The following is a 13,014-nucleotide window of genomic DNA, read 5'->3' as shown; positions in this document are numbered from 1 at the left end:
AGGGTTTGTGGTACAGTCCTTTCAGAGAGAGAGAGACACAGAGAGACACAGAGAGACACAGGGATTTCTCAGGATTTAAAGATGTATTGAAAGTGTTTGTGACCAGTTTGTGTTTATTGTCAAGGTCTGAGGAGAGGGAAAAGGCTGCTGCCTGTCTTTCTTATTTATTTTAAATACGATATCCCTGTCAGAGGATGAGGGATGTCATGGCAGAGAGTGGAATAATCAGCAAAAGATAAAGAGGATTTTCCAGTGTCATTTAGATCATTGATGGAAAAAAATATTTAGGAAGGTTATTTAGGGAGGATAGATATTTTGGAAGAATAAAGTAATTTTAAAATGGCTATCGTCTTTTTTTTTTTGATTGCTATGTGAAAACATTTGTTTTTAAATATCATCTTACTGCCTTCTTTTAAGTAATACTGGAATCAACATTTTGCAGTATTGATTGCAGTCAATTAGAACTGAGCTTTAAGCAAACATACGAGGGAATCACCTCTAGCTGACGTAAAGCAACAGGAGTGAAACATTGTGAAATGGGAAAGGGGAGGTTGTTTTTTCAATTTTGTTGGAACTTTACGTGAATATGACTTGCCATTGCTGTCTCTGCAGCCGCATATAAAGGTGGCCTAACGTCAAGCAGGCAAAGCAGGTCATTTGCAGCTAGTGAAGCAATCGCAGGATTGGCTTCCGGTGTCCCTGGGAATGCACTGGAGCAACGTGTTCCACGAAATTCCCGTGGTTTGGGGCAGGAAAAGGGAGGGAGCATCATACCTGGAGCTGCAGACGCTGTTGTGAAGGCGATTTCCACCCACGTCATGGCTATTGATGAAAGAGACAAACGCAAACCATCAGGAAAGAAAGCTGGTGGGAAGAAGGCTAACCATGGTAAGAATCTTTACTGTTTGGGTGAGCCCTTTCTGCTTTCGAATCACAAATTGGGGAATGCAAGAAAAGATGCTAATTTATACACTATCTTATCCTGAACTATAGCTTTTTTTTTGTAAATACGAGGGGGAGTTAATTTTTTTATTTCCCCATGAAAATATTTTTGGAGCCAAAAAGATGACTAATTTTATTGCTATATTGGGGGAACACTTACCGGTGGGTAACATTTATGACTACCTGGGAAACTACCCAGAATGCATCTGTTCGTGGAAAATACTCGACTCGCTTGTAATTCTGAATCGGTAACAGCACTTAAGAATGGAAATTTGTTGTACAGTGGTAGGATTTAAATTTTTCAAGAAATAATTTGTCCATATGGCCCATAATTGTGCTCTAAGAGAACAAATGCAAGACATTTGTCATGTCTTGGGCTATGTTTTTTATGCTATACCTGGCATAACTTGTGTATCTTGTGCACCGATTCCCTTTGTTAAAAAAAGCCTGTGCTTTAAGTTGCTGACCTTGCTCATGTTGCAGATACTTGCAGCCCTGGGAATAATTTAAAAGAATGGAATGGACTCCAGACCCAGAGCTTCAGAAAGTCAGATCATGAAATTGTCTTAGAATTTTGATATCTCTAGCAGAATGAAGATAAATAATGAAAGGGGAAAAGAAAAAGAAAGGGAGCACTGCTGCACAAATTGCTCGAAAAACCATTTTGTTCATTCTTCGGTTATGCAGTCAGCTTGCCACAAAATGTCATTCTTGCAAAAAAAATGAGTGGTCAAAAACCAATTAGGCTTGGGTGGTCATATAAAAAAAAAATGAAGGAAAATATATTATCTCATCTCAAGTTTTCATGTTTACAAGAAATTGATGGGAAATAACAGATAAAAATTTTTTCAAGAAATTCATAATTGGGTAAATATTTTTCGATCTGTGCTCTCTTGTCATTTGTTGTCTTTCTGATGATCATGACAACTGAAAATCATTTCTTTGGACACTGAAATGTTTTGTGGAGCTATTTGATTGGGCAAAACATGTCTGCTGTGCAAGACCAAACTCTTTTTGTGTGTGAGGGCATTTGGCAGCGACGATGTTCGGAAAACAAGGGAGAGAGAGTTTCTTTGAAAACGTTTAATAAATGGCCGGTTAGAGAATATTCTTCCATTAATTATAGTGACGATTACAAACTTACAAAACAGTTGCAACACCTGTAGTTTAAATTTGACCAAAGTAACTAAAGGAGCCAAAAGATGAGGGCCCCACAGTCACTGGTGTGCAACAGTAAGTTGATGGCATAATTTGCATACCCAAGGCCATTGTTGAGTTGTGTCAAACCTCGGTCTTCACAAATTTTCAGCAAATCTTATAGAAGCCAACAACAACAATTACCATGTCAAGAAGGAAACAATATGGTGTTTTCAGTATGATTTTTTTTAAGGCGCTGGGTCTTGGTGGACCATGGCTGCACTGGAGTATTACTTTAAACTGAGCGGCCTGATTGCCCATGCCACTTGGTTCAAATTTATGCAGTCATATCACCCCCCCCCCACCCCACTCCTAGTTTGTGCTTGTACCAACAGTTTTCACTATGCTGGCAGGATTTCTACCCCTGAGATAACAGAGTAAGAAGGCAGGCTCACAAACTTTCTAAAGAATTTAATGTATCAGAGTGCGCCAGCAGTCTTTATGTGGGCATCGCACGGAAAAAAAAAAACTCGTCAGTCCCACCTGCTATATGTAAAACTAAAGTTGGGAATCCATCCATCCATTGGGACCATACTCTGTGCAGAGCGTTGGTGCTGCCTAAGCAGTCTCCTTGGCTATTGGGTACAATCCTGGACGCCACTCCGACACAGGATACCAGCATGCTGGCACTCATTTTGCCAACCTCGGAAGGATGGCAGGCAGAGTCAACCATACCTGGTATTGATTCAACAGCTGAGCAGGATTTGAACTCAGGATCCTAGGATCCCAAGCCTACCACCCAAACTATTGAGCCAACACCAGGCATACATCTTAGGTGGAATTTCTAAAATCCTCAATTTTCATTACATTGACCTGAAATTTGAAGAGGATTTGCATGTCAGGTCACTTAATTCAATGAACAAGTATTTTTAGGTCATCATAAGCTAAAAGGTTAACATATGCCAAAATGTCAAAATAGTAATTTATAAAATTGTCAATTTTCATCCATTTCACTTGGAATTTGAAGAGAATTTGTGTATTTTGTTATTGAATTCAACCAACAATTATTTTTTAAGGTCAAATTTGTTTTATGGATTTCACAAGTATCGTGCTATGCATGACATTTTCTTTGTTTGTTTGTGTGTTGGATATCTCAAAAAAGTTGTGGATGGATTCTGATAATTTGGTGGGCAGGTTGGGTGTGTGACATGGATGAACTGATTAGATTTTGGTGAAAATTAGCATCTGGATCCAGCTGCTATAATTTTAAAAGTGATTCTTCACGGTTGAGAGATGGGGCCAAAAACGATATGCAGCATGATATTTGAAACATTTATTGGGCCCAATATGTTTGACTAGATCAGGCATTATGTGGTGGAGGTATACGCTCCACTGAGTGTCCTCCGAGTTGAAAATATTTTGTTTAAAATGTATATCTATTTGGTTAATGCTGTCTGTCTGTTATACCCTGAAACATGGAAATGCTCTTTTGGGAGAAAAAAAAATTATGTAAATTTTGATCACTCCCAATAATAATTCTTTTTTTTTTTCTCTCCTGTTAAGAAATCTTAGCCTCGACATTGTATAGATAAAAATAATACAATATATATATATATATATATATATATATATATATATGTATGTATATATGACCTCCCATTTTTGAGCTCTTTCAACCAGTGCAAGAATAAAAGGCTTCCTTTTTTTTTTTTAATATCGTGATATTTTTACCATGGGCTTTTGCTAATAATGACAACAAACGCATACTTAATTTTGATAAATCATTACACACATGAGACAGAACTGTCTGAACTTCAGCATGGGGCAAATATAAAACATGTATACTTGGTGACTTTCCAAAACTAATCGCACCTCACGATGACCATAGATCAGATCGTTACTCTGGGAATGGCTGAATGCAAATATTAAATAAAATTGCTTTATAAAAGTGGAAATAGATTACATCCCTGGTGATGGTGCAAAGATGGCATTGGCAGTCCAACGCTCAAGTCCTCGCTTTCATGCTTGAAGTCTGGTCAGGTATGAGAGTATGCGTCAGCGCAGCGTGTCACTGCATCCACTTTCCGCCGGTACTCCAGGGGCCTCCGTCTCACCATCCCCCAGGCAATGCCTGGCCCATTGGCCTCCTCCATTCACGAGGCTCCCTCACTGAGAGAATCTGGTGAACAGGATCAGCGTCAGGAAAATGAGCCACATGTCCAGACAGCCACAGCTGATGCTCATGGACTATGCAGGTCACAAATCTCACTTGAGTCTCTCTCAGCAACTGCTCAGGTCTGACCAGTGATAGCCAAGGATTCTCCAAAGGGAACTTGTACCAAAGGAATTAAGTGTCTGTTTCAGATCCCTGGTCAGAGTCCAAGTCTCACATCCGTAGAGCAAGACTAGAAGCACCAAGAACCTGAAGATTCGGACTTTCGTCCTCCTGTGCAGGAACCGGCAGCACCACGCTCCATGATCACTTAATCCATGACTCCCGAGGTTATGACTCATGACTCACTTAATCCATGACATATACTGACCACTGGCTCATAGCCAGCAGAGACATGAATGGCACTGCCAAGATAAGTGAATCTCTCTTTGACCTCAACATCCTCACCACAAACAGGTACAGACAAGATAGCAGCATCCAATATGTCATTGAAACCTCGATCTTAGTTTTGACCCAAGAAACCCATAATCCCAGTGGCTCCGATTCCTCATTCAGCACCTCGAGGGCCCCCAAAATGATATCCAGAGTGTCCACAAAGATGGCTGCACAATCTGTGAAATCAAGATCAGAGATCTTGACATTCCCAAACGATGCACCGCAGCTTGATCTCTCTGACATCCTCCCCACAATCCAGTCCATGCAAGTGCTGAAAAGTGTGGGGGCCAGTATACACCCCTGACAAACTCAAGCAACAACTGGAAATAAGTTGGAGATGGTACCACATCTCACAGCACTCTCAGTACCAGAGTATAGTTCAGAAATCAGATTGATCAGTTTTGGTTGCACCTCACGAAGACCAATAATCTTCCCGAGGGCAACCCGATTCACTGAATCAAACCCTTTGCAGAGATCAACATAGGCTGCAAGCAGCCCCTGCCGAAACTCTCTTCTGCATTCGGTGAGGACCTGGAGAGCAAGGATACGGTCAATTGTTGACCTCTTTGGTGTAAAGTCGGATTGCTCTGGATGCTGGTGTTCAAGCAGATGGTGGTGAACCCCATCAATAATTATCCGAGCAAAGACCTCACCCGGCACTGAGAGCAGCATCACTCCTCGGTTTGTTGCAGTCTTGGCGATCACCCTTCCCTTTCCAGAGAGGGACAACAAGGCCCCTCTTCCAGTCAGTTGGAATGATGCCTGTGTTCCAGGCAGAGCACATAACTGCATCCAATGACACGTGTGCAGCAATTCCACCAGCCTTGAGAAGTTCAGCATGGATGCCACAGATCCCAGGAGCTTTACCCCATTTCAAACGGTTCACCGCAGCCTCTGTTTCCACAAACGAAGGTCGATCACAGTTGATTGGAGGGTCAGCAATCGGGATAGTAACACCCCTGACCTTCAACTCGACAGTTGGTGGATCAACTTGGTACAGCCGCTCAAAGTAACAGGCCCAGCAGGTCTTCACTTCAAACTCCTCTGTCAAGAGCCCACCACACTCTGCTCACTGCAGTGGACCATGGGACTGGCTTGGAGGAACACAATGCTTGGATTCCCCTGTAAGCACGCCGAGAATCACTTGACCACAGGTGATGCTCTGCACCCTAACAGATTCCTCGCACATTGGCCTCCTTGTCCACCCTTAGCACACGTACAGTTTTATGCCTCGGCTCCCTGAACAGCTCAGCTCTGCCATAAAGCCTTGCCCTGCGATTCTAGTCAATTGTATCCAGTGTCCCTTGATAGAGAAAATTCTTCTTCGCCCTTTGGTGAGTTCCAAGACATCCACTGGCAACATCAAGGACGGTGGTCTTGAAGGCATTCCACAACTCTTCAGGATTCCCCAAAGCACCCAAACCCCCCAAATCCACACTCAGCCTGTTTGCAAACGCCTCAGCTACCTTCTCATCCTTGAGTTTTTCCAACCTCCAGCCGAGGCTGAAATGGCACAATTCACCCGGATTTAAACTGCAACTTCAGAGTTGCTACAACAAACCTGTGGTCGGTATTGAGAAACTGAGCACTCTGGTAGATCCTGCAGTTCTGGATCATCCTCCAGCACCATCAGCGAGCACATGGTTAGTCTATTTTGCCACACCACCAGCGTTGGAATACCAAGTCCAGTGATGAGCCTGTGGGTGCTGAAACCATGAACCAGCCACCCGAAGTCCATGACTTCTTGCAAAATCAAGGAACTTCGAGCTATTCTGGTTCACAGTTCCAGACCCATGGGGACCAACACATGTTTCATAACTTTCATAACCTTCCCTATCAGATGCAGGTAATGCATTGAAATCCCACAAGATTAGAAGTGTATCTCGCCTGGTGCATTGACCAACCACAGACTCTAGCACGGCATAGAATGCGTCCTTCACAGTGATATCACTCGCCTCAGTCAGAGCATACACAGAGACCAGGGGAATGACACCCAAGGAGTGATGAATCCTTATTCTCATCCACTCGTTGGGCAGTGTTACCTAAATTATTATTGGAGTCAGCTTATTGGACACAGCTACAGCAACTCCTTGTGCATGGTAACCATCAGGGTGACCATACCAATAGTAGGTGTAATCCCCCCCCCCATGATCTCTTCACTATCTGGTCTCTGAACCTCAGAGAGTGCTGCAATATCTATGTTCAAACACTTGAACTCAGATGATAACAGAGACAGGTGATCATCGTTTTAGAGATGGGACATTCCAGGCACCCACTTGAAGGGACTGCTTCAGGTTAACCCACGGAGACCGCCGTATGGTGGACGACAGCTCAGTACCAATCCGCCACACACCACCACAATCTGACCCTGGAGGTTTACTCCCGTAGTTTTGCTCCTATCATCAAGGAATGAGGTTTTTTTTCCTCCAATCCCGTCATTTGGTGAGCTTCCCTACAGAGGGCAGCAACACAAGTGTTACTCCTACGGAGTGGGTTTGCAGATTTCCTTACATTTGCGGATTTTGCGGAATGAAATGTTTTATGGTGGCCGGGTTGCAAATCCTGCCAACAACCTCCAAAAAAAAAAAAGAAAGTCACCCAACTGCAGGAGGATGTCTGCAGACACAGATGGGCACTAGAAATGGATGGTAGTTGGCTCACAAGGAGCTCCTTCACCCTTTGATTGATCCAGAACCACAGGGATCTCGATGTATTTAGAAAAGGCTCTTTTCTCACTGGGCTTCATTCACCAGGCTTCACTCATTGGCTTTATTGACCTCTCATGTTCTCTTGCCAAAGTCTTGTCTGCCTCCACCCCACCCCCACACTAATTTTGACTCCCATGTCCCTGCTTTCCTCTGACTTGCAGCTTTACTCCCACCCTTGCCTTTTCAAGAGGGGTTCTCGGGAGTGGGTCAAAAGCATGGATGTGACTATCCTTATGGCTTGCAGCATTCCACATCCCTTGGGATGGTTAGTTTGCTCCCAGGCAATCTGGAACCACAGTGAATAGTAAAATAACAGGTGGTGGGAAAATGGGAAACAGGATACGTGGGACACATGGCCCGTGTTATGTCACCATGTTTGAATGTACGCATATATTCATGCTCCACTCATGTCTTGCCTCATACATATTTATGTTCGGCCCGCGTCTTTCCTCATACATATTCATGTTTTGCTCCATGCATATTTATGCTCCGCCCCTGTCGTGTCATCTCTGCTGGAAGCGTGGAGAGTGTTACTGCCCAGTCTGGCAGGATGTTTGGTTGTGTGTGGAAAAGGCACTGTTTTGTTGTCACACTTGGAGCATTTTAAATAATGAAAGTGATTTAAATCTCTGTAAGTGTTGGTTAAGCTGCCTGGAGCATTATTTATTCAAAGAATTGGGACACGTAGGCTGTTCCAGGATAGTGAAGACCTGATTTCACGCTCGTCTCGCCGCCGGGAGAAAGAAGAGCAGCCATGTCGAGCTTGCTTCATACGCGGTCTGTCGCTGGCTCCCAGTTTCGACCAATTCTTCCAGGTTTTCGCTCTTGTTGAAGGCCAAAGCGGAAGCAGCCGAGGCAATGCTTATTGCCTGTCAGAGCTGCCTGTCAGAGCATCCCTGTTAGAGCTGCCATGGGATGTAAATCGGACGAAGCTCGATTGCCACTCGAAGAGCAACGGATGCAGCAACGATTGATGGCTACATAGCAATTGAGTGATCTCGAGCAGCAACAAGCACAGCAAAAGCAGCTACAGATGCAGTAACAACTGAAAGCTACGCAGCAAAAGATATATCTTGAACAGCTGAAGCGGGACAAAAAAGTGGCTGTGGCTTGGGCCCGCTTGGAGGTGATTACTGATGCTCTGGGTTGGGATGAATTTGAAAATAGTTCAGCAGTTGGATTACCTACACCTGCGGCTAAGGTGGGAATGCTCTTTTCCAGGAACCCACAATGTCACCTTTCCACCATTTTCGATGCTGGCATTTTTGTTTGGTGCAATGCATATTCAAAATGACCTTTGTCTGATGGTTTCCTCAGGATATGATGATGGATCACGTTCTTTGGCAACAGGGGTGAAAGCTCCATTCACCACGAAGAAGAGAATGTCTTCCTTCACAAGTGACACTTCCAAGGGTCAGAGCAAGTAAGACCGAGGTCATGGGTGAATTGCTGCCACAGATTGTCGAGCAGCCGACCATAGCAGTCGCGTCGCCTTATGAAAATCAGCGCACTCATCATCGAATGGAAGATCCACAACAATTCTGCCATATTCACAGGACCAAACATCCTCTTGCACAATATAGAACATTTGAAGCAAAAACATTGCAATCCAGACTCATCCTTCTTAACCAATGCAAAATATGTACCAGATATTCTCTGTCAACTACCCATTCAGCCAAGGAGTGTCGAGTAAAATTGCATTGTTCTCAGTGTGGCAGCACCCATCATTGCTCAGCACTTCATAATGTCAGTTGTGCTACCTTTGATGGAGAAAACTGCTACCCATTGAGAAAAGAGCCGGCTGAGATGCAATTTATTAGTGCCTCCTCAAACTCTGAGAGTGTCGGATGGGCTTCAAAACCATAATGAGTGACCCTCGGTGATTAACACGTGTCTGAACATTTGTGGTATTGGTGGATCCAGAGGAAGGTCTTGTTCCAAAATCTGTCTTCTGAAGGTTTTCATCGCTGGTAATCCTGAAATTTCTGAAAACTTGTTTGTTGGATGACCAGTCAAATCAGTCTCTGGGCCACAGCAAACTCTTTAACTATGTCAACATGCCAAATAATTGAGTCCTGTGTGACCGCAAAACCTGCTCTGTAAATATGGCAGCCTGGATGATGATCATCATAGGTGTGTCAGGAATCTAGTCATCGAATCTTTTGATGGAATTGTCCACCTGCTGCTTCTGGTGTTAACCGAGTGTAATACTATTCCTTGTAATTCATCTGAGATTCCAACACTGGAGGTCGCAAGGCTCCATTCACATATACGTCCTCTCACTGAAATGTTTCCTGAACCTGACCCAGACCGTCTTGCTGTTAATTGGACGAGATGCTCCTCAGCTGCTTAAGGTCAGAGAATCTTGGAGTGGATCACCTAATGTTCCGTAGGCACAACATATGGACTTTGGATAGGTGATAATTGGCGATGTATGTCTGGAAGAAATCTATAGCCCTGAGTGAGTGGAGACCGATCGTACCCATATTCTCGGCGATGGAAGACAATCAGTCTGCTCACCATGCCCTAATTGTGACACTGTCAAGGATGTCATTCTGCCACATCATCACATACCTTCAGGTCAGCTCTTCGGGAGATCCTGCGACCACTGAGCCTTCGATGACTGAGTCAGCAGTGACATCTATCAGTAAACAAAGAATGATGATAAGCCTGGCCACTCCATAGAAAACAACTGCTTTTCTTGTGACCATGGAGGATGGATTAGTCAGGAATGAAAATGCCAATTGGTTGGCTTGGTTACCCTTCAGAGACGATGTAAAACTTCCAGGCAATTGACCCCTTGCAATCAACTGCTTAAAGTCCCTTTGCAAGCTTTTGGATAAGAAACTAGCCCTTCAATAGTAGTATGTGGATTTCATGACTAAACTCTTTTCCAAAGACAGGCTGAGCCTCTAGAACGAGGAACAGAGGCAAAATGACTGCGATAGTATCTCCCTCATTTTGCTGTATTCCATGCACGCAAACCTGAAATATTTGTGTGCTGTTCGACGGCAGTGCTACCTATATTGGTCTCACTAAATAAGGTACTACTTCCTGGTTAAGACCTCATCAATAGTCTCTTCGGGGTCTTAGTATGCTTTTGACAGGAATCTATTGCCATCATGGCCGATATAGAGCAAACGATCCATGAGTGCATAACCTTCTCAATGGAACTAAGTGGCAACCAACATTAAGCCAGCAGACCTGGTGACTCGCTCATAAAAGCCTGTCCCGTGACGGGGTCATTATAGCTGTCTGGACGAAGATTTCTTTCGGATTCCAAATTATCCATTATACCCACTTTGCCTGCTTTAGAGTTGGTTAACGATCCGTAGTTTTGTTCCATAGCCATATTAGTTACCAAGCATGAATGTTCAGTGGGAACACAACGTTTTACATGTTTCTTGAAGTGAAAGTTCAACCACACACACACACACACACACACACACACACACACACACACACACACACACACACACACACACACACACACACACACACACACACACACACACACACACACACACACACACACACACACACACACACACACACCACACATGAGTGGAGTGTGGAAATGAATGATCAGTGTTTGTCGTAGAAGACGCGATGCTCTTGGAGAAAATAGTTTCTCTAACCCATGAACTCCTTACTACCTTCCTGGTGGAGGTTTGCGCTGTCAACACTCGTCCACTTGTACTGGTGTCTACAGATCCAGACGTGCCTGAAATCTTGACACCAGCAGCACTACTTACCATGAAGACAACGCCTCTTCGTGCACCACCAGGCGATTTTGTTCATCCTCCAGATGTCTTTGGCTGTGGTGACGTGTACAGCATTTGGTGACTACCTTCTGGTTACGATGGCACAACTAATATTTCCTGACCCTGCAACCTTGTATGCAGTGGTTAGTCAAGAAACGCAACCTTTGTTTCAGTGATATCGTTCTGCTGAAGTCCAATGTGCACAGGAATGACTGGCCCTGTGGACGTGTGGTTGAGATATTGCCCAGTGAGACGGTCGGGTTCAAAAAGTGTGAATCCACACCGTGAAGGACAGGAAGCCCCATATCAACCTGCGACTTTTAACTGAGGTCATGCTGCTTGTACCAGCGGGGGAAGAGTGAATTCCTTCATTGTGTTCTATTCACTGTGAATTTCATGTTCTCATGTTATTTTCCTCTATGTCCCTATCCATTAGCCATAGTTTGGTCCATTAATTTAGTGATGGTATAGGATGTACAATGTAGTCATTTTATTTTATTCTTGACAAATGTTCAATTTTTTTTTTAATGTTTTGAGCCAAGGTGGCTACCCTCGTTCTCCTGGTCACGTAATTCTTTGTTCAATCAATTGCTGTAGTGGTTTATATAAAAACCAGGTGAGGAGTGTGATGTAACCAAGTTTGAATGTAAAACGTATTTTCATGCTCTGCCCATGTTTTGTCTCGTGCATATTTATGCTCCGCTTCGTCTCTTCGCTTCGTCTCTGCTGGAAATAGGGAGAGCGGCACCACCTTGTTTGGTGGGACGTGTGATTGTATGTGGAAAAGGCATGGTTTTTATCATTGCACTTGGAGTGTTTAAAAAAAAAAGTTTATTTAAACCTCTGCAAGTGTTGGTCAAGCTGCCCAGAGAGCATTCCTTATTCAAAGAATCGAGATTCGGAGGTCGTTCCAGGATAGCCCAGCTACACAATCTCTCTTACATTTGGCGCATGTATGAAGTCAAACAATAGTTTCAAGATTCAAGGAAAATAAAATTTTATTGTAAACTTACCAATTATGTTTAGTGGTCACCTTCAAAGAAATCTCCCTGAGAGTGTATACACGCTTACTAACGTTGCTGCCATGCTTCAACACACCCTTGGAATTTGTTGTCTGAAAGGCCATTTTGCTCGTTGGTCATGACTCTCTGGATCTCTTCTCTTGATGCAAAATGAGCTCCTTTAATTGGAGTTTTGGACATCGGTCAGATTGGACCAACATTCTCACCGTTTTCGTTCATTTTGGCAATCAATGGGTGTCCCGACCACTCGTCATCGTTCACGTTCATTCTCCTTTCCGCAAACCTCTTGGCCTACTCAAACACACTTGATCTTGACATTGTGTCTTGCTCGTACACCAGCTTCAATTTGTCGAAAATGTCCGTGCCACTTTCTTTTGGTTTTACCAAAAACTAGATGATTCTCTGTTCCATAAATTTGTTGTTCATCTTCAGAACACGGTTGCAAAACTTGTAATTTTAATAAAGCTCCAGTAATGGCTACAAAACACAACCGATCTATACAACGGCTAACACAGTACTGACAGGAAGATTATGATGCATGTCCATTGCGAAACCCAAGCCAGTGCTGCCATCTGTCAATAAATAAACATCACTCCTGAGACTTTATTGTCTTACCTCATATGCCCATTCACGAAGTACAGGGTGTTTCAAAAAATTGTGGACGATTTGAATGTTTTATTGTAGAATATTACAAAAGGTAGCAAGTTCAGTGATACATTGATGGAAAGTGTACACCATGCCATTTTCAAATCACACATTATACTGCTTGTAATTGATATTTTCAATGTGTGCTGCACCTCTGTTCAATCAGGCTTTGATCCTGACTCCAAAAT

The 13,014-nt window shown here is 43.5% G+C and overlaps 1 protein-coding gene across 3 annotated transcripts in view; it reads left to right on the top strand.

The window, feature by feature from the left end:
* RRBP1 (ribosome binding protein 1) overlaps window positions 1-13,014 on the top strand; it is a 148,250-nt gene that overhangs the window by 29,629 nt on the left and 105,607 nt on the right. For all 3 annotated transcript variants that reach the window (XM_085889088.1, XM_085889086.1, XM_085889087.1), the window contains exon 3: window positions 613-888. In XM_085889088.1, the coding sequence (XP_085745214.1) occupies window positions 613-888 (276 nt within the window). The remainder of the gene's footprint in view (window positions 1-612; window positions 889-13,014) is intronic.

Source organism: Eptatretus burgeri, chromosome 7 (genome assembly GCF_056783735.1).
Source record: "Eptatretus burgeri isolate ZD-2024b chromosome 7, Ebu_testis_v1, whole genome shotgun sequence".
Taxonomy (NCBI): Eukaryota; Metazoa; Chordata; class Myxini; order Myxiniformes; family Myxinidae; genus Eptatretus; species Eptatretus burgeri.
Note: the sequence above shows the minus strand (reverse complement) of the source record. Positions and strands in the feature narration are given on the sequence as shown.